At 37.1% G+C, this 22,878-nt stretch overlaps 2 protein-coding genes across 3 annotated transcripts in view; one reads left to right on the forward strand and one right to left on the reverse strand.

The window, feature by feature from the left end:
• Positions 1-8: 8 nt before the first annotated feature.
• On the forward strand, positions 9-21,023 carry MRPL47 (mitochondrial ribosomal protein L47). The gene is made up of 7 exons (XM_027540366.1): positions 9-160; positions 2,840-2,991; positions 3,520-3,580; positions 6,693-6,789; positions 12,660-12,790; positions 14,913-15,008; positions 17,050-21,023. The coding sequence occupies exons 1-7, from the start codon at positions 63-65 to the stop codon at positions 17,171-17,173; spliced, it is 759 nt and encodes a 252-aa protein (XP_027396167.1). The 5' UTR covers positions 9-62; the 3' UTR covers positions 17,174-21,023.
• The window catches only part of ACTL6A (actin like 6A), a 31,478-nt gene continuing 26,191 nt past the window's right edge, over positions 17,592-22,878 (reverse strand). For both annotated transcript variants that reach the window (XM_027540364.1, XM_027540365.1), the window contains exons 12-14: positions 21,637-21,732; positions 19,302-19,388; positions 17,592-18,063 (exon numbers count right to left, since the gene is read on the reverse strand). In XM_027540364.1, coding sequence (XP_027396165.1) covers positions 17,983-18,063; positions 19,302-19,388; positions 21,637-21,732 — 264 coding nt within the window. In that variant the 3' untranslated portion in view covers positions 17,592-17,982. The remainder of the gene's footprint in view (positions 18,064-19,301; positions 19,389-21,636; positions 21,733-22,878) is intronic.

Raw genomic sequence — 22,878 nt, forward strand, 5'->3', positions numbered from 1 at the left:
CGTGAGACTCCGGAAGTGACACCGTTTTGGCGGAAATGCGGTGTGCTTGCTGATGCGAAAAGATGGCTGCTGCCAGTTTGGCTGTTTTCTGCAGAAGAGTCTCAGCCACTCTGAAGGCTTCTACGTCGTTAATAAGTTCTCAGACCCTTGCTAGCACAGGGTAAGTTATTTGAGGAGTAGGTCTGTCCACTTCCCCAACTTGGGATCTTGTTTGGTTGTTGACATGCTGAAAACGCTTTGGGCTGGGAAGGCGGCTTTGATGGCTAGACGCGAGCCCACCATCGTGAGGAGTCAGTGACCTTGGAGAAGTCTCTCACCTGCGACATGTCCGTGTCTTCCTCAAACATTTTGTTGCCACTTACTGTGGACCAGGCAGTTCTCAGGGTCTGTAGAAACCCAGTATTTGTTTAATTAAATGTGGAGGTACGGAAGCATCCTGCTTGACTGAGTTTTCAGAAAAATTCACTTAAAAGCTTTTGGCTGTGGAACTGAGCGCTCTGTCAGGTTTCAATAGATTAAAAGGGGGGAACGGGATGTGTACTCCCAGAGCCTGTCAAAAAGAGGTGTTCAGTAAATTTTGAGTGGATAAATGAAAGCCGAGTGAACTGAAAGTCGCCTTGCAGGTGTGAGAAAAGAATATACTACACACGGTGGTTATTTCTAGAAAGACCGCTTGTCTTCTGGACAGACAGATCATGTTTGACGTTAAGCTGTACGATTACCTCCTTGTTATTAGCTTTTGTTTTTAATGAGTTGAATTTTACAAATTATTGGGGTTTTTTTCCCAAAAGGAAGTAATGTGTGTGCTCTTGAATCCAGCACAGTTATTGGGCATCCCTCAGCTATAATGTAATACCTTATATTAACCTCAGAGATAAGCAGTGGTTTGAGTTTGTTTTTTTTTATTTGCAGAGATTCAGGGGTTGTAACTTGAAAAGTAGCAGACTTGAACCAATTATCTCTTCCATCTCATCACCCTTTTTCCTTAAAAATAAGTTTAGATTTTTATCATTACTATTAAGTTATCCGTTCAATTACAGACACTTTGGAAAATAAGGGCTTCCCTGGTGGCTCAGACGGTAAAGCGTCTGTTTACGACAGGGGAGACCGAGTTCGATCCCTGGGCTGGGAAGATCCCTTGGAGAAGGAAATGGCAATCCACTCCAGTACTATTGCCTGGAAAATCCCATGGACAGAGGAGCCTGGTAGGCTACAGTCCCTGGGGTCGCAAAGAGTCGGACACGACTGAGCAACTTCACATTCATGTTCTGGTGGCTCAGACGGTCAAGCGTCTGCCTGCAATGCAGGAGACACGGGTTCGATTCCTGGGTCAGGAAGATCCCCTGGAGAAGGAAATGGCAATCCACTCCAGCACTCTTGCCTGGAAAATCCCATGGACGGAGGAGCCTGATAGGCTACAGTCCATAGGGTCGCAAAGAGTCGGACACAACTGAGAGACTTCACTTTCACTTTCACTTGGAAAATAAGGTAAAGTGTTTTGAAAAGAAAGTAAATATCAACTGTTGTTTTACCATCCAGAGATAAACAGGTTTTCTTCTTTTTCACTTTCAGAATATACACATACATGTAATTTTTAAATAAAGTCAGAATCATATTTACATGCATTTTTATATTCTACCCTTGTTTCATCAACTTTTTTTTTTCAATTTCCAACCAAAAGAAAAGTTGTAAAAGTAGTACAAAGAATAACCATATACTCTTCACTTATATTAATCACTCCCCAGTATTTTGTCACATTTTTTATACTTTTTATATCCGTGCTTTTATTCTTCTGAAATATTTGAGGCGTGTCAGAATTGCAAGCATCGAGACATTTCAGCATGAATTTCCTGAAAACAAGAAATGTCTTAACCACAATACTACAATGATCACACTGGGAATATTTTTTCTTTCTTACTTTTTTTATTCATAATCCAATCAGTGATCATTTATCATGTTAATTGTCATATCTTTTTAGTCTACTTTAATCCAAAACAGTTTCTTTTTTTCTCTTTGATGTTATTAATATCTCTTTAAGAAGGTCAACCTTTTTAGAATATTCATTCATTTGGATTTGTCTGCTTGTTTGTTCATGATTAGATTCAGGTTAGATTTTTTTTTTTTTTGGTAGGAATACAGCGTTTGTGATACATTTCATTATTGTATTTTAAATTATTTCTCCAGGTCATTAAATATTGTTTATAAGTATGACTTTTAGATTTTTCTACATAATAAATTATCATGCAGATGCACAATAATTATTTTAACCATTTCCAAGTTGCACATTTACATTATTGTCAGTTTTTTGTTATATATAATGCTTTACTAGACTTTTTAAAAGTGTAGTTGACATATATTAGTTTCAGGTGTACAACAAATGATTTAATATTTTCATACATTTCAAAATGATCACCACAATAGACATTTTGATTTATCAATTCCCATATGTGATCATTTTCTTCAGTTGAAATTTCTAAATCCAGTGAAATTACTGGCTTAAAGGAGGAATCACTGGGCCTCAGATGTGTTGCAAAATTGAACTTCAGAATACTTTTATCTACTTATATGCCCACCAGCAGCATATGAAGGAGCTAAAAATGTTACCGTAAAATATAATTAGTCAATATATTATCTCTGAAATTATGTTCTAAATTACAGGATAGCAGCATCTATACTGGGGATATTAAAAATAATTTTTAAAGCATTTTATGAGTTTATTGTTTCTTGTGCAGAAACCCTAAGTTGGTTTTTTGACATTGTAAATGAGGAAATGATTCCATTTATTGCCTATAAAATCCAGATGTCATGAAACTTTAATCACTTGTTCATATATGTTCAGTTGCAGGTTTTCTCTGAGTCTGTTGACTAAGAATACACCAAATGTCACATCTTTTCACCAGTGTAGATTACTTCAGACCACATTGTCTAGGAGAGGACTGGAAGAATTTTTTGATGACCCAAAGAATTGGGGGGAAGAAAAGGTGAAATCTGGTGAGATATTTGGGTTGACCAGTATTAAATATATTTATTAAACCTTCTATTATATTTGGATTATTTATCCAGTTTGGGAATTACTTATGTTATTTTCTTTTTTCAGTTCCTTTGGGAATGTCTGTTAGAGAAAAATAGAAGGACAGTATAATAGTAAACTATTCGTTGGCAGGTTGACAAAAGGTTTAGAAGAGAAGCAGGTTGAAATATTAACTGAAGTGAGGTTTGGGGTTTGTTCTAGATTTCACTCTTTTAGAGATAATTGAATATTAATTTATAAGAATAGTATTTTGACATTAGACTGAAATATATTTTATACTAATACTGACATGTTTTGAATGCTATTGCCAGTCACATTACTAATATCTAATTTAATCACAATTAAGTCCTAATTATATATTGTACTATAGTATCAAAAGCTATTATGTATTTTATAGATAAGGAAACAGGTTTAGAGAGATTAAGTAATTTGTCAAAGGACACGTAACTAGAAAATTATTTCACGTTATGAGTTTATCACTTTAATAGGAGCTTCGTGGACCTGTCAGCAGTTAAGGAACAAAAGTAATGAAGATTTACATAAACTTTGGTAAGTATACTGAGTGCATTAACATCTAAGAGTTTGAGGCAGTTATAGTATAATAATGAGATATAAACTTGATCTGATGTAAGAAATTAAGTGAAATGATTTATAGTACCATTGGTGATATATAAGATCATTGAAATTTTTATAAGTACTCCAGAGGTTAAGTTACATTATGAGAGATGTGTCAGAGTGAGTTGGGAGTTCAGAAGTTTTACTGTAACTGCTACCAGTCATACTACCAATTCCAGGGAACTAATGAGACAGAATGGGGATGAATTGGCCACATGTCGTCTTCTTCCTTTTAATTATTTTGCATGGCCTGGAAGCTTTAGCTTAATTGCTTTGAGAAAGTGTGTAGGAGGATGCACTTAACTAGAAATGTAGGTAGGTTTTGCTGGCAGGTTCTCCTGATGAATTAAGAGTTGAGAGGATTTAAGACAGTTGATTTGTATATATACATATATTGAGTATAAATTGAGGTATGATGACATAACATTATATTAGTTTTGGATGTGCAGTGTAATGCTTCAGTATTGGTATATATTGCAAAATGATCACAATAAGTCCAGTTAATACAGCAATTTTTTTTCTTTGTGGTGAGGATTTTCAGGATCCATTCTCTGAGGTACTTTCAGTTATGCAATATAGTATTACTAACTATAGTCACCATGCTGTACCTTACATCCCCATGACTTTTTCCTTTTATAACTGGAAATTTGTACCTTTTGACCCCACCCCCACCCTCTGCATTTATTGACTATATTTAGCCCAAAGATATATTTGTTTGGACTGTACTGTGTTTTAAAAATTGGGAAGTTTAACACAAAAATAAGGACTTCTGGCTCTTCTTGTAAAATCAGACCTGTGGTGTTGCAGCACTGAACCTACATTCCTACATGTAGGTCACCAACATGGGGACACTTGGCTGGTCTAAATGGAGCGGTGCCTACCACTTCTTACCCACCTTGTTCTTTCACCAAGCCCCCTTCACTCAGCGCTGCTATTTGTCCAGGCACTGTAGAAGGCAGTTACAGTTTTATCCCTTGATTTAAAGGGTGGTTTATTTTTCATGGCAGATTAAAGACCTGTAAAATGCTTATAAGATCACTAATACTACAAGCTTGTTCTTGTGATACAATAAGAAATAATATACTTTGTCTTTGTCTCTGATGGCTTAACACATAGCTCCTTAATTCCTTGTAATTGCCTGAGTGATATAAGTGTCTTTTGTTCCAATTAAACAACTCTCAGAGGTGAAGTGGGCAGGGAGGGCGTTGTTGCACAGCTTCAGGAAAGACCAAGGCATGATTAGAGGGTGAAGAATTCAGCCTCACTACCATGCCCACCTCTGGGGGGAGTTGGGAGGGGGGAGGGTCTAGAGATTGAGTTCAGTCACCAGTGGCCAGTGATTTAATCAGTCATGCCTGCATGATTAAAAGACCCTAAACAACTAGGTTTGGAGACCTTCTAAGCTGGTAAATACATGGAAGTTCTGGGAGGGTGTTGTGCCCTGAGAAGGCAGGGTAGCTTTGCACCCCTTGTCTGTTTCTTGTCCTGTGCGTCTCTTCCGCCTGGCTGTTTCTGAGTTGTATCCTTTATAATAAACCAGAGAGTAAAGTGCTTTCCTCAGTTCTGTGAGCTGTTCTATAAATTATCAAACCCAAGGAGAGGGTTTTTGGAACCTCTAACTTAGAGCAGGTCTGTCAGATACATGTAAGGCCTAGAAATCATTATTGGCATCTAAAGTGGGGCAGTCTTTCTTGTGGGACTGAGTCGTTACGTTTGTGGAATCTGGCACTAACTTCAGGTAGTTAGTATCAGAGGAGTTGGAAAAGTTGTGTTAGAAAAGACAATATAAGAAGGACAAACCCTCATTTGGTGTCAGATATGTTACATGGAACAGCACAGATTCATTATAAGAAAACTGTTGTCTTACAGCGTGTTTACTGCCGCTTATTGGTAAAGGGATAGTTAAGGCAGTTTCAATTCATCCTGGCTAAAACCAAATCATTTATCTTCTGCCACTTTTCCCCTCCAAATTGTCTTCTTCCACACCAAAAAGTAGCCCAGTTCCTTTGTGTCGTGTTCTCTGCCCCCCATGTTTATTTCCTTTCTTCCAGCTCTACTTCTCAGTCAAACATAATTTATTCACAAAACTCACTCCCATTCAAGCTTTGCCACTTCATGTTTTGATCTCAGTATTTGTGTTTGCTTCGGTTTTCTTTCCAGCCTAACTTATCCCATCTCTTTGATGCTTTCCCTGACCATCTTGGCCAGAAGGAATGTCTCATCTCTCCCACTTAATTCTCTGGTACTTGTTGTCTATACCACTTAATACACCACAGCACATTACAGTTGTGGAGGGGGCATATGGGCTAAAAATAGAATGGATTTATACACAAGGAGTTCATGATTTGATTTAGCTGAATTAGCTACATGCCCGCCAAATACCTTACTTGTCTTAGCTTTAGTTTCTTCATTTAGAAAGTGGAAATGATTCCAACCTCAGAATTATTGTGAGAATTCAGTGAAATAAATGTATGCTATACTAAGTCACTTCAGTCGTGTCCGACTCTGTGCGACCCCATAGACGGTGCCCACCAGGCTCCCCCGTCCCTGGGATTCTCCAGGCAAGAACACTGGAGTGGGCTGACATTTCCTTCTCCAATGTGTGAAAGTGAAAAGTGAAAGTGAAATCGATCAGTCGTGTCCGACTCTTAGCGACCCCATGGATTGCAACCTAACAGGCTCCTCCCTCCATGGGATTTTCCAAGCAAGAGTACTGGAGTGGGGTGCCATTGCCTTCTCCGGAAATAAATGTATATAATATGCTTAAAATAGGAATTGAACAGGTGTTAGTTGCCTTCCATCTGCTCTTTCCGCTTGGAATGTGTGGACTATATTGTATGCTTGTTTGTAACTCTTCTGGTACTTCCTTAATACAGTATGTGGCACTTGGAAAATTTAGTGAACAAATGAGTGAGACTAGATATAGCTCTGTTTAAAGGATTATTCTAAAGGACTTTTGAGTACAGATTATTAATTTTGATGTCAAAATCCACAATTTTATTAATATAACTACAGAATAGCATTACTAGTTCTGTTTTTGATATAGGTATGTTCTCCTGAAAGAAAGAAACATGCTCCTAACTCTAGAGCAGGAAGCTAAGCGGCAGAGGCTGCCAATGCCAAGCCCGGAGCGCTTAGAAAAGGTGAGATTTGTGGGAGTCTGGAGACTGCTGAGTGTGGGGTAAAAGCTAAAACATGTGAGCGTATGGTTCCTACAATTCTTGGCAAGTAGGTTTCTTTCAATTTCTGCTTGATTTTTAGGAGATCTACATTCTTAAGCAACTATTACTACTATCTAATTTAGAACATTTCCATCCTCCCAAAAGGAAATCTCAGACCCATCTTCAGTCATTCCCATTTCTACCTATAACCCCCAAATGTGCATGGACCTATCTTAGGTAGATCCCTAGGAGTCAATTGCTGTGTTGTGTGCTAAATCAGTGTTTAACGTTTTAGGAAACAGTCCAGCTGTTTTCTGAAGTACCTGCACCATCTTAGATTTCTAATTCTGGTTTAACTACTTCTGCACCCACTAGGTCAAATTTGTTTAATGCTTTTTTAATAATTGGTATAAAAAAACCTATAACAGAAGTGTTATCATCTTAACCATTAAAAAAAAATACTTATTTTTGCCTGCTCTGGGTCTTTGTTGCTATGCAGGGACTTTCTCTAGTTGCAGTACATGGGCTTCTCTTTGCTGCAGCTTCTCTTGTTGCGGAGCACGGGCTCTTGGGCACGTGGGATTCAGTAGCTGTGGCGCATGGGCTTAGCTGCTCTGCAGCATGTGGGATCTTCCCCGACCAGGAATCAGACCTGTGTCCATTGCATTGTTGCAGGGCAGACTCTTAACCACTAAACCACCAGGGGAGCCCCATCTTAACCATTTTAATTAAGTTTTTAATTAAAGTATAGTTAATTTATAAAATTGTTTCAGGTGTACACCATAGTGATTCATTTTTATATATGTATTTTTCTTTTTTTTTCCAGATTGCTTCCCATTATAGGTTATTATAGAAATTGAACATAATTTCCTGTGCAAGACAGTAAATCCTTGTTGCTTATCTATTTTATGTATAGTAGTTTTTGTCTGTTAATTCCATATTCCTTATTTACTTTTCTCCCCACGCCCTCTCCTCTTTGGTAACCATAAGCTTGTTTTCTGTGTCTGTGAGTGTGTTTCTGTTTCATATTAGAGAGTCATTTGTATTATTTTTTAGATTCCACAGGTAAGGGATACCATAATTGTCTTTTTCTAACTTCACTAAGTATATTTCCTAGGTTCACCTGTGTTGCTGTAAATGACAGTATTTCGTTCTTCATTGTGTCTGAGTAATAACTCCATTGTGTCGTTGTGTGTGTATACATGTATATCGCATCTTCCTAGGCCAGTTGTCTGTTGGTGGGCACTCCAGTTGCTGCCATGTCCTGGCTGTTGCAAATAGTGCCGCTGTGAACATTGGGGTGCATGTATCTTTTCAAATTACAGTTCTTTTTTCCGGAAATATGCCCAGGAGTGGGATTGCTGGGTCATACGGTAGTGCTGTTTTTAGTTTTTTTTTAAGGAAAAGTATTTTCCGTAGTGGCTGCACCAGTTTACATTCCCACCAAGAGTTTTGAAGGGTTCCCTTTTCTCTACACCCTCTCCAGCACTTATTATTTGCAGACATTTTGATGGTAGCCATTCTGGCCAACTTGAAGTGATACCTCACTGTGGTTTAGATTTGCTTCTGTTTAGTCATTAGGGATGTTGATCATCTTTTCATGTTGACTGTTGGTCATCTGTTTGTCTTTGGAGAAATGTCTATTTAGGTTTTCTGCCCCATATTTTGATTGGGTTGTTTGTTTTTTCGATATTAAGTTGTGTGAGCTCTTTTGTATAGCTCTTTTGTATTTTGGATATTAACCTCTTGTCAGTCCCATCATTTACAAATATTTTCTCTGGTTCCATATGTTGTCTTTTCATTTTGTTGATGGGTAAAAGCGTTTACATTTGATAATGTTCCATTTGTTTAGTTTTGCTTTTATTTCCTTTGCCTTGGGAGACTGACCTAAGAATATACTGCTACAATTTATGTCTGAGAACATTTTGCCTGTGATCTCTTCTAGGGGTTCTATGATGGCTTGTCTTTTATTTAGGCCTTTAAACCATTTTGAGTTCATTTTTTTTTATACAGTGTATTTTTTATATGGTGTATGAGTTATTTTAGTTTTTGCTACTCTTCTGAGAAATTCCTTCTCTTTCTATTCTAAATCATAATCTTGCAGGGTGGAATACCTGGGTTGCAGGATTTTCACCTTTCAGGGCTTGAGTATATTGTGGCACTCCCTTCTGGTGTTAGGGGAGCTCCATGAATTTTTGAGTAACTGACTTTTCTCTTGCTGCCTTTAAAATTCTTTTAAGTTTTGTCATTTTAATTATGGTATATCTTAGTTTGGGTGTGTTTGGGTTCATCTTGTTTAGGACCCTCTCTCTGTGCTTCCTGTACCTTGATATCTGTTTCCTTCTTTGAGTTTAGGAATTTCATGGGTAATTTCTTCAAATAATATTTTTTGATTCCCTTCTCCCTCTCTGTTTTCAGAATCCCAATCTGTTAGGATTCAGAATCCCTGTTATGCACAAGTTGGAACACTTTGTGATCATCCCATAGACCTCATATGTTGCTTTCATTTTTTTCATTTGTCTGTCTGCTGTTTTGATTGGGTGTTTTCCATTATTCTGTCTTTGCAGATTACCCAGCAGGCTAGAGGGCTTGACTCCTCATGTAGGATCCTTGACTGGCATGGGAGTGCCCAAATTGTAGGTTGATCCACTCCCTCTCCACGTTGAGGGTCTGCCCATGTGGACCTGCTCTTCCTTATAGATCCCTCCCAGGGGCACAGATACTGGACCTGAGGCCTTCTCTCTGGTTACGTGGAGATCTTCCATGCAGCTTTGGTGGTACAGGAGATCTGCAGTTTCCAGTTAGTTTTCTTTGAGAATTGTTCCACATTGTGTGTGTGGGGGGAGATGAGCTCCTCTTCCTCCTCCTCCACCATCGTTTCCCCTCCTGTATTCAGCAGTTTGAGTACTTTCCCATTACTGTGAAAAGGTCACTGTTACTTAAGTTAGGTTTTCTTCATCATTAACAAGAAATCACTTGGTGTCGTTATTTCCATTCCTTTATTTCCATTGAGGTAATCAATCCTGTGTATTTCCTATATATCCATCAGAATTTTTCTCTGCAAATAGAAATGTGCCTGATTATTTTTATTTACATACATTTATTTATATTGTATATACTCTTCTGAGACTTACATTTTCTACTAATATATTTTAGAAATTTTCCCACATCAGTAAATGCAGATCTGCAATTATTTCTTCCATTTAGAGGTTTTGTTTTATTTAGTTAGATTTGTTTGTTTATCCATAGAGCACTTTCAAGGTCAGCTCTTTATTGATGTTTTTTCCATACCATAGTAAGGCAGTGAGATTGGAACCCAGCTTTTTGTAATTGCTTCAGTCTTGCTTCCTAACCTCAACTGCTTCAGGTTTCTTTCCCCACACTGCTCACCACTGTTAGGATCTGGGTATCCCTGCAGAGGGTCAAAGAAGGGGTGGGATAAAATCTCAGTTATTTACCCTAATTATGGGGAAGTTTAATCTGCCTTTATAAAAATTGAGTTGCATCATATTTGGATTTTTTTATTTTAATAAAATATGAGACTGACAGAAAAATTATGAGAACAATACAAAAAGGCCTCCTTCAGCCAGATTCCCTGTGTGGTTACTTAACCACGTTTGCTTTATCCTTCTCTGCCTCCTCTCTACAAAAATACAGTTTCCTCAACTGTTTAAGAATAAGTTCTATATGTGATATCCCTTTACCTGTAGGTATTTAAATGTATATTGCCCTGCCCCCCAAAAAAGATCTTATTGAAATTTCATGTTATCCTAATATATCCTTTATAGCAAAGAAAATCCTGACTGATGTGTTTTCAGTTTTGTCTCTTGACTTTCCTTTAATCTGATGACTCAGTCTTTGTTTGTGTTTCGTGACATTGACATTGTTGAAGAGAATGGGCCAATTTGGGCTTGTATGATATTTCTCATGATAATAATCATGATTGGCAGGAATGTCATAGATGTGATGCTGTATCCTTCTCAGTGCATCAGGTGAGGAGGCATGCAGTGTTGATACATTCTGTTATTGAAGTTCTTAGCATTAGTAGGTTGGTTATTGTGGTGTTAGGTTTCTTCACTGTATAGTTACTAACTTTTCTTTATTTTGAGAACATGTAAATCCCCAAACTTGTAACTCATTGGTTTTAGCATCCATCCATTGAGGCATGATGATTCATGCCTCAATCAGTTATTACTGTGATGTTTGCTAAATGGTGATTGTCTAATTTCATTGTTCATTCTACTTATTAGTTAGCTTTCTTCTGTAAGGAAGGGCTTTTCCTTTTCTCCATTTCTTGTATCTTCCTTTCCCTTTTTTTTCTTGATTTAAGAATTCCAACCTGATTCAATGAGTTAAAATCCTTTAGTATTGTCATTCCAGATTTGGCCATTGTGGGTTATTCTGGCTGGCCTCTGTGTTCTCATCAGTCTTTGATGAGGAATAGCAGGATATGCTGGACTCATCTTGTACTTTTTCTGCCTCAGCCCTGGAATCAGCCATTTTACAGAGGAACCCTGCTTCCTTTGAATGTTTTTCATTGCTGCAAAACATTTGTAAAGTAATGTGATTTTATTTTTAGGTATGTTTGCCAACTCTGCTTTTAAGGAAAGTTATGCTTCAGAGACTTTTAAGTGGATTGGCTGTTTATAAATAGCTCATTGTTTGTTTGATGAAAAAACTCTTGCTAGAATGGTGCTGTTCTAAGACTTTTATTAAACTTCAATAGTAGATGATTCCCTCTCCTTGCTTTCAAAGATATATTTTAGAGGTGAACTTCAGCCCAGTAGATCATATGTACAGTATTTTCTTAATTAGAATTTAAAATATAAAAGTTTTCTCCAGATAAACTGAAAGTTATTATTTATGCAATTTTCTCAGCACTTTTGTGACATACTACTAACGAAAATTTATCAAGAAAAATTTTAAAAGAATTATGCTCAATTTAAGATATAAGCTGAAACTTTGGGAACTATTCAAGGACACTCTTGCCTCTGGGAAAGTTATAAACTAGAAAAGAAAGCTCTTTGAGAGTGACTTTTTTGAAGGAGGTGTATCTAATTGATACTTCTGATTTTCTTTCTTATCTGTTAGCAGTAACATGAATAACTGGATGTTAGCTCTGTGTTCTTAGTAACCATTTATTTTCTGTCTGTGTGAGCTAACATTAGATTTCAGTTAGGAGCCTTAGCTCTGACCTTGGGCAGACTCTTTAATGTAGTCAGTCAGCAGCCAGGTTTACTGAGTTCCTGAGGGTCAGAGACTTTGTATTAGGCTCTGATCACTGTGATCCCTTCACTCCTCTAAGTTTGTCCTCAAAATAGGATTTGTTGTTCTTACCCGTCTTATTTCTCATGAATTTTTATATGGTTGAAAGGAAGTAGCATGTGGATTCAGCTGTTCAGTGTGGCTTTGAGTTAAGCAGGTCAAAATATCTGTGTCTGAGTGTTTGGGACACACTGACTAATTAAGGCCAGAACATAGGTTTTACTATTTGAAAAGTCACTAATTGTTATCATTTTGTAATAGCTCATTGAGTTTTGAAATGATGAGTCAAATTGGGTCTCCAAAAGGAATCTGTGCAAGTGTATCCTATTCAAAAAAAATAACATACGGAAATTTGAGCTCAATAATTTTTAATTAAACTTTAAAAAAAGTTACAGAAAGTGATACTACAGACACCTATGTATATGCATACCTAAGCCAAAAATATTTTTAGAAAATATTTGACAGAATGGTTCTTTGACAAAAAGATTCATCATAGATTTTCTGTAGCATAGTCCTTATGTGTTCTCTCTCTTTGGAATGCTGTCATGGATGATTGTTGAAACTGTATTTCTGTATTCTTTTCTCAGGTAGTAGACTCCATGGATGCATTAGATAAAGTTGTCCAGGAAAGGGAAGATGCCCTCAGACTTCTTCAGACTGGTCAAGAAAAGCCTAGACCCGGTGCTTGGAGAAGAGACATCTTTGGAAGAATCATCTGGTACATAGTAGCTCTTCTGAGATGAGAGTGAAGTCCCATGCCTCATCCTCTGTCCAGTATCTTCTAAGAATATCTAGATACATTATAGAGATGTAGCTAATATAAACAGAGGTCCCCAGATCCCTTTGGAACTTCAGGATATGAATGAAGGTAGCTTTGTCTGGTATCCCTTGGCATCCCATTCCCATGGTTCAGTTATTTATAGGTTCTTCATAGGAGTGGTTCTGAATCTTAAGTGAATCATATGACCTTTTGAGAATCTGATGAAAATTATAAATCCTTTCCCCAGAAAACTTTATATATGCACGTGTAATTTCAGAGGGTTATAAATCCCATGAAGCTCATTGTAGGACACACCTATCCTCTTCACCCATTGAGAACCTGAAACTATTTGAAGAAGTTCTTGAGGAATAAGACCATGTGGACCAGTCTCAAGTTTGCCCTATTGCCCTTAGGATAGGCCCTAGTCCAATGTTGAAACAATTTATTTTCGTTACATCTTTCCACTTCTGTGACATCTTGTCTCCTGGGTCCATTTCCAAAGTCCTGTCAGACTTTGGGAAAGAATGTGGTAATAAACATTCACACTGAGCTATGAGAAATTGAGAAGACCCAGTGTATTCTGTCTTCCAGGGGCTTATTTGCATTTGGGTTGAACTGCCGAAAGGAAGCATCATTAGAAATTTAAACATCAGTCAAGATGAGGAAGGAATTTTGGGTGGTTGGAGACCTTCTCTGTACTCTTGAAATTACACTGCATAATAGTGCTTATGCATTTGGTAGATTATTTTGTTTTCAATTAATTTTATTTTTGGCTGAGCTGGGTCTTCTGTTGCTTCACATGGACTTTCTCTAGTTGCAACGAGTGGGGGCTACTCTTCGTTGCAGCGTGTGGGCTTCTCGTGGCGGCTTCTCTTGTTGCAGGGCACAGGCTCTAGGCACCGGGGCTCCCGTAGTTGCAGCACAGGGGCTCAGCAGTTGAAGCTCGCAGGCTCTTGAGTGGGGGCTCAGTAGTTGTGGTGCACAGGCTTAGTTCTGCAGCATGAGGAATCCTCCTGGACCAGGGATCAAGCCCGTGTGCCCTGCATTGGAAAGTCCTGGTAGATTCTTTTAACTCCATGTAATTCTTTTAATGGAGTTTGTGGTAATGGGGTAGCTTGGAGCCAAATTTAGGTGAGTGGCTGTGTAGTCTGTAACTGTGTGATTCAGTGCAGAAAAGAGGAATTGCCAAAACATTTGCCTAAGAACTTTGATTTCTTTTCTACAAACATTTATTGAGATTAATCCAAGCTGAGGTTAGATAGAAAGGGTGAGGATAGGGGAGAGAAAGTGTCAATTTTAGAATGTGTAAGAGTGCTAATCTTGTTAAAGTTTAAAAATTCTTGCTTTTTAACTTTTCTGGAGTTAGAGTAGTAAACAAAGCAGTTACATCATCTTATTAACCAATGTAGCTTATTAAAATCAAACATTACAATTCCAAAAGTTTGGTTAAATGCCCTGAAATTAATCCTTCTGTTACTTTTTTAATTGAAATATTTTCCAATGTTATAGTATGAATTCACAATTTCCTTTTTTCCCACTTAGCATTATTTTTTAGGTTTTGTTATGTTGAGGCATACATAGGTAGATACTTAAATCACTTGGTGAAATTTATTACATTTTAAAAACATAAAATGTATACATGTGAGTATCAGTGTTTCAAATTGTATGTGTATATACACGTATATGTGTACATATATAAAGTTAGTACATACATATATGTATGTAGGAAAATTACAAAATACATTTGGTAATGATACACTCCAGTTTATGACTGGAAGCTATTGTAAAAGTAGAGAACTTAAGTTGTGTTTTTAAACTTTTATGTATGTATTTTTAAAAGTGATCTGAAGCAAACATTGCAAAATATTAATGTTTGCAGTTTTATAGTGGCTTCATGAGTGTCTGATACCTCTTAGTTTAGACTATTTCATAATGTGAACTGTATAAAAATTTTAAAAGCTTTAAAAAGCCAATTACAATTTATTGAAAACATATCTAGTCCAAAGAAGGCTAAATCTGTAAAAAGTGAAAATCTGTTGCATGTTTTCTGTAGAGTGATACCTTTTTGTTGTCGTGGCAGGCACAAGTTCAAGCAGTGGCCTATACCTTGGTACCTAAATAAAAGATATAATAGAAAACGATTCTTTGCAATGCCCTACGTGGAACGTTTTGTCAGGTGAGCACAAGTACCCTTAGCACTAAAACACGTCTTCACATCAGACAGTGTGTGTTAAGCTTTTATATGACTAATACATGTTTATTGTGGAAAAACTAGAAAAATAGGTTAAAAAAAATGTCTTACATAATTTCACCATCCAGAAATAGCTGCTAGCATTTTAATGTATATCCTTTCAGAAGTTTTACTATCTTTCTCTTCATCAATATATATAAGTAGTTGTTTAAATCTTTTTGTAATGTTAAAGTTCCATACACTTCAGCTGCATAGAATGTGAGCTCATGTTATTGCAGGAATGATGAAATGAGAGGGTGCTTGGGTGAGGAAAGGAGCCGATTGTAGTATATCTGAATTCATGTTATCCTGCAAAATGGTGATTTCTAGATACTTTGCATAGCAGGTTTGTTATTGAAGAGGGAGAAATAGGGCTTCTGTTGCAGTAGAGGAGTGAAGTGGTTACCTGGGTGATGAGTGAAATGGTTACAAGCTGAGAACTATAACAACAAGATTTTTAGAAACAGCTATTTGAAACACTGGATCCACATCCAAAAACAGACAGAAGCCTGAGAAGAGCTTTAATCCCCAGAATTGCAGTTGAACAGGAAAGTAATTGCCAGTGTCTGCTTTCTGGGGTCAGGGTGCCACTTAACATCCAGGGCTGTGGCTGCAGAAACAAGGTGGGGGAAATTGCCCAGTTACTGGCTAAAGGTGCTACAGATGAGAATTCAAGGCAGAAAAGCAGCTGGGAATTTAAGGGGAAAATCCTAGCAGCACAAGAACCACAGCTTTTAACAACTGCCTTAGATAATGCAGCCACCTTTCAGCATTAATTCTTTTAAAGACTAATTTTTTCCTCTCAAAGCTTGTTTCCATAATTAAAAAACAAAAGGACCTTCAAAAGCATAACCTTGCATGTGAGATGAGCACAATTATACGGTAGTTTGAACATTCTCTGGTATTGCCCTTCTTCAAGATCAGAATGAAAACTGACCTTTTCCAATCCTGTGGCCACTGCGGAGTTTTCCAAATTTGCTGACATATTGAGTGCAGCACTTGAACAGCATCAACCTTTAGGATTTTAAATCACTTATCTGGAATTCTGTTACCTCCATTAGTTCCTAGAAATCACTATATTCAGTGATTTAACTTCCTGTAAGAGTGTCTCCAGAATTTGTCCTTTCTACTCTCAGTTTCTGCCCTAGTGCAATCTGTCTTCATCAAATTGAATTATTGAACATTCTCAAGAATAGTAAACCTTGCGTAGGAGTCTCAAGAGGGCAGGGATAGGTATAGTTGTGGCTGATTTTCATTGTTGTATGGCAGCTGAAATTCAATACCTTAACTGCATTGTTATATTTCAGTTTAAATACAGTAGAGGCCTGGCATCCACGAATTTATTATTTGCAATTTTGATGATTTCAAAATGACTCTAGAGGTCAACATTTTAGCTGAGGCATGAAGGCCTAATGTCCCAGGATGCTGATAGGTAGAGGCCAACTCAGTGGCAAGTCCAACAAGCACTAAGCATCATCTCTTAGCATGGTTTTATTCTCTCAGCATAGGGGAAATGATGCTGGACTGGGTACTATTTGAAATTAGGAAATTTCTAAATGTCTCAGGAGGTAGGACATAAATCTAATGTATTCAATAAAATTACATTATTTCTAAAATAAAGGAGAAAGCCCAGTTTGTTGCAGACTCATGAGATCTGTTCTTACTTTCCAGTTAGAAAGTAGCAAAGAGAATTGGTGCAGGGTTATAGATGCAATCAATTTCTGTGGCTGCACCAAATGGCATTTGGGATCTTAGTTCCCCAAATCGAACCTGCAGTGGAAGCACAGTCTTAACCACTAGACCTCATGCTTATCTTTGACTTGTGTAGGTTTACAGTGGTTATTCAAGTTTAATAATAAACATGGCACACCTAATACAGAGACTGGCATGATTGAGGTCTTTAAGTAATTGATTTGGACATGTTGACAGTACTGAGTAACAGGGAAATCATTTTGTATAAATTGCTGTTATGCTTTTATTTTCCTAGATTGAGAATTGAGAAGCAAGCCCGCATCAAAGCAAGGAAGATAAGTTTAGCACGAAAGAAAGAAAAGTTTCTTCAGAAAAAGTTTCCACATCTTTCTGAAGCCCAGAAGTCAAGTGCTGCCTAAGACATCTTAACCATAATTTACTATTTTTTCTTGGATTACATACAAAAGTAAATACTAATTGGTTTATAAATAACTTGTGTTTTTAGTCAAAGGACTGTCGATTGTTTTAAGAGTTATTATGGCATGCTAATTTTGGAAGTGGTCAAAATCAGATATAAAGTTCAGATTAAATTTCCATTTTATAAATTCTGTGTCTAAGCAGACTTTTAATTAACTGCCTGCATCTTAGAGTGGGAAAGTGATACCAACTGCTGTAACAAATAGGCAAAAAGGTAATTTTGGAATTCAGGTAACCTTAACTACTATTGTTACTAGATATGAAGGAGCTATGAATTCTGTTTAAATAAACAGTGGGTACAATGATAAACACATTTAGTATTTAAAGTAGCAAGTTACAACACAACAGTCCAAAAACATATTTCTGGAATGGCTAGTAATTTTTATTTAATTTTAAAAGCCTAATGTAAAAAGTATAGGCAATAAGTTTTACTAGTCAATAAAAAGCAATTCTACCAATCCACTGGTAATATACTAAACAGAGTTGGAAAGCATTTTACTGAAAGCAAAATATTTAGAGAAAATAGACATTTATACAAAATTATAAAATGCTTGTAATAAGAATAAGTGCATTTCAAGGAAAGCACAAACTTATTTTAATTTATAGAACCAGTTAAAGCCTTAAAAAATTTAAGTGGAATTGAAATATGCAAAAATGTATAAACATTCTACAAAAGATGGTGGTTCTTTTCCTGAGTATACTAAAGCTATGAAACGTAAGGTGACATAGAAGGTAGAGGTTTGGGAACTTATCAAGGGCATTTCCTTTCTACACACTGCTTCCCTCCTTCTTCATATTCTTGTTTGGAAATCCACATCTGCTGAAAGGTGCCCTGTGAAAGGAAAGAAAAATTACATATATGTACTTTTCTATTGGGAAATAAATATTTCCCAAATAAATATTGGGAAATAAATAAAGATATTTCTTTAATATCTTCATTTTCACAATTCTGAATCTTTTAAGAGCTCTTATACCTCTCCCCAAATAGTACTCAGATTACACCCTTCTTATTTCTGCCCTCCTCTAGAATACCCAAAGACACTATTTAGCCTTACCTAAGTTTACATAGGATATTAAATCTTTCTATACTGTCTTGAGGACTTAGAAAATGCCAGGAAAGGAAGATGAAGGAAGAGTTTAGCTATGATGGCTTGGTTAACGGCAACAACAGAAATTGTTGGAAGGCTTGATCCTGGTACAGTGTTTATGCAATGTTCTAGCATTTGATTAATGGTAACATTTAGAACTCAGACTAGGATAAAGTTTAGCAAGTACACAAACAACAATACACATGCACTATACAAAATAGAAGGTGAAAGGAAAATGACCAAAGGGGAAGGATCCTGGACTACGTTACTATTCAGACGTGTAAGCAGGAGAAATCCGTTCCCTGTGACTATTCAAGTGGATTCGTACGTATTCAGTTTTGAACTAAGAGACTAGAAATAAAACATAGACCAGAAATATATAAATGGGCAGTTAAAAACATTTAATAGTTAATAGCTTTTAAAAATATTTAGCGTAAGTACTCATTTACTTTGGCTGCTCTGAGGTGAAGGGGAAATTTTCTAAACTTAGGATACAGGTAAGTGCAAGAATTTCCTCCTGATTTCAAGGGTAGGAAGCCAGTCCAAGCAACATGTAAACCTCAATACCATGACTTCACCATCTGCCCCAGGCACCAATTCCTGACTTCTGCCTCAGCAATAGGCCAGGGAGCAACCAGAATCTAAGAAGAATGATTTAATTTTAAGTGGGCTGCAGATAAGTCCTGACCAGTGCTAATGTGAGTAGTGTTAGAAGAGGCATGGATAAGTTAACAGATTCCTACCTTGGAGAGGGAAACTGTAATCAGACTGACAATACCCACTAATAAGGCAATGAGGCATTTTTGTCATTTCATTATAGGTAAGACGAGCATCAGGTCCTCTACAAATGTGATAGATTTAAAATGCAAAGATAAATGATGCATAGGAATTATTTTAGTCTTTTTACTAAATTTAGTATTTTAAGTGATACATTCAAGTTAAATAAGAATCTTAAACTATTTTGCAAAGTAGATAAACTAACCAAAGAAGCTAGAATGGAGCCACCGATCCATGAACTAAACCTCCGTTCCACTGTCGTATTATTTGCAATCAGTTTCAACCGCATACTCTAAAACAGAAAAGGAAGAATAAGTATTAGTGTGATCAAATAGAACAAGGGCCTCAATTTTGGAAATTCAATTTTGATGACTTATTAGTGGCTCTGGTTCAAGCACTAATTATACATGATTATTGTGTAGTAGCTAGGTTAACAATAGGCATAAGTTGAACTACTGTATAGGATTTTAAAGTACTTTGTCTTGTGTAATTTAGTATATAAACCTTAGAAAACTGCATGCTAGAGTACAGTACTCAGAATTTCATCTTAAAACAGCAAATATGTACTTGAACACTTAACATATATCAAGTAGTATGCTAAGTGCTTCATATATTATTGCATTTTATCAACACCGAGTATAATTACTACCCCAACTAGCTGCCCTTTCTGCAGTCCTCCTCAACTTTCTAACTTAGTCTTTGGGCCTTTGTACTATCTTGGTTCACCCCCTCCTCACATTCCTTCCTGCCCCCATCCAAATCAAAATGCAGACGTCAGACTCAGGGAAGTTTATTCACACTTTTCTTTTCAGATTAGTGTTTCTGTTACGCTTGAACACCCTCTCCATAAACATGGTTTTATGGCTCAGCACTACCCCTATCTCACTTCTGTATGGAGAGAACTCCAGATTGTTGATACTTACTTACCAGTTACTCTATATATGAACATTCAGTTTGAGTCTGTGCATGCAGTAGGGGTGGAGTATGTAGGATGGGAAGGAGGGGTGCTGGGAACAGAAGGGATGAACACGGGGTTTATAGGTGAGGAACTGCTCAAATCCTATTACAATGGATTTCATTACATTTTAATTGCCTCCTGAAAAGACAAGGATAGCATCTACCTGGTCTTGATCAGACCTTGGACAGCCCATGTCTATATATTCATTATTCTGGGACTTTCTATGAAATCTAAAGTACTATAATCAAGGTGTATTCCAGATCAGTCTGTATCTCCAAAAATGTAAGGAGGTGTCAATCTTGTGCCTGTATCAATACTTAAATATAAAGATTGTGGCATATGTAAAACATTCAAATACACGGATTCTATAGATTCTGTTAGGGCCTATATAACCTCTAATAAATTTTTTAAAATGTATTTATTGCAGAATACCTTACAAAAAACTACTTGATGGATGTTTAAAAATCTAAAAATTCCTCTGTTACTAATGTACCATGTACACTACCTTCTCTCTAAACCAGATTCTTCTATCCCTTTGAAAGTTATCATAGTGTACCAAGGGATGTTTTTAATAAAATATAAAAGCTCTTCAGTCCTCTGCTAGATTTTACCCTGTAAATTTTCTATGTAAGTGATATGACTGGTACCTATCTTTCTGGGTTGAACTGTATCTTCCAAAGAGGTATGTTGATACTCCCCAGTTCCTGTGAATGTAACCTAATTTAGAAATAGTCTCCAAGAAGAGGACAGACCCACAAGGGAGAATGCCATATGATGATGGAGACAGACACTAAAGTGCTATAACTGCAACCCAAGAAACGCCAAGGATTGTTGGCAAATCATCAGATAATGGAAAGAGGGAAGGAAAAATTCTCTTCTGTAGGTTTCAGAGAGCACGGCCCTGATAACATGTTGATTTCAGAATTCTAGCTTCCAGACTGAGAGGTAATAAATGTCTGTTGTTTTGAACCATCTACTTTGTGGCACTTTGTTACAGCAGCCCTAGGACATAATACACCATTGCATTCATCTTTTCAGCCATATAGCATGCCCCACTTCTATACAGACTACAAGCCAACTACTTCAAAATGTTAGAATATACCCTCTTCCCTTCATATTTTTGCACATATTTCACCTAGATGTTTCATAAACTGTCAACCAACTGAACTCATTCATTGAAACAGCTCTTCAGGAGGATTTCCCCTGACACTCCAAAGTGCCTGACGACATACTGAACCACTTAGCACATTACAGGTTTTCTTTTTTGTAGGTTTAGTCCTCCTAGCTGACTAAGCCCTTGGTGGGAAGGGACTATATTTTCTATCCCTAGTGCCTAGCAGACTGTAGGCACTTAAGTATGGAATCAATGAATAAAGTAAGATTCAAATAGTAATGGACAGTAATGGGAGTAACTAATAGATGTCATCTAGAAAAACTTTATTAATAAGGAGTATTAATACTATACCAGGCACACACAAATACCATCAATCTACTGAAAAACAAACTGTATCTACATAGATTTTCCACCAGTAGGAGGATATATATGACTGAAAAATACCACTGAAGAACACACACAACTTACTGGGGGTGTTTTCTGAGAGAGTTCTCTGTTCAACCTGTCGGTAAAGCTCTGTATTAGCGTGTTTCCTCCTGCCACTATCACGCTGCCATAGAGACCCTGGAATGAAACAAAAATAAATGAGCTCCAAATGTTTCCAACCATTCTAAACACAACTTCAGATAAAACCATGTGTTCCACTACAGTTTTCGCTTTTTAAATTTTTTACTTCTATCACACCAAGTAGTTTCATCCAGTGGTTCTCAATCCTGGCTGCACATTTGACTCATTTAGGGAGCATTTAAAACACCAGTGCTGGGGGCAATTAAATACAAATTTCTGGGGATGGAGTCTAGGAAAAGTTTTGTGTTGGTTTGTTTAAAACTCCCCAGATGATTCATGTATTAAAGTTTAAGAACCACTAATTTAAGGCAACTATTCTAAAAGCCAACCATAATTTTTTGGCAGATAGCAGCCAGTATTTAACAAGTTTATTTCCTAATTACATCATCTCAGAGTTCTCATCTAGAAGCTATGGCATTTAAAATTGGACAGATTATGGAGGACAATACATACTCTGACAATAGTCCTGGCCAAAATGACTGCTACCTTTCTCTTCTGCAGGGATGACCTTTTTCAAAATCCATATGCTGAGGCTTCCTCCATCAAAAACAAATTCCTAGTAGTAAGGAGTATGTGTGCTAAGTTGCTTCAGGCGTGTCTGACTCTGCGATCCCAGAAACAGTAGCCCACCAGGCTCCTCTGTCCATGGGATTCTCCAGGGAAGAATAATGGAGTGGGTTGCTATGATCTCTTTCCGGCCCAGGGACTGAATGTCTCCTGCATTGGCAGGTGAGGTTCTTTACCACTAGCATCACCCGGGAAGCCCAAATAAGGAGTATATTTTACCTCTAATTTGCATGTATGCATCAGAAAGTTAAATATCAGCCTGCCTTTTTAGTGGCTAAGCTCATATTTTAAAAATTTAGTCCATGTTTAAAAAAATGTATTCCAAATGTCTATATAACCTTAGCTATTAGCACTAAGCTCTAAGCAAATGAAGGAACTAAAAAACTGAGGTAACACGTTGGCTACAAATTAAAATCTAGGGTTTAAATAAGATATGGTCTATCTAATAGCATGGTAGAGAATATAGAGTTGTGTCCAACTCTTTGTGACCCCATAGACTATAGCCCATCAGGCTCCTGTGTCCATGGGATTTCCTAGGCAAGAATACTGGAGTGGGCTGCCATTTCCTCCTCCAGG

Source organism: Bos indicus x Bos taurus, chromosome 1 (assembly GCF_003369695.1).
Source record: "Bos indicus x Bos taurus breed Angus x Brahman F1 hybrid chromosome 1, Bos_hybrid_MaternalHap_v2.0, whole genome shotgun sequence".
Classification (NCBI taxonomy): Eukaryota; Metazoa; Chordata; class Mammalia; order Artiodactyla; family Bovidae; genus Bos; species Bos indicus x Bos taurus.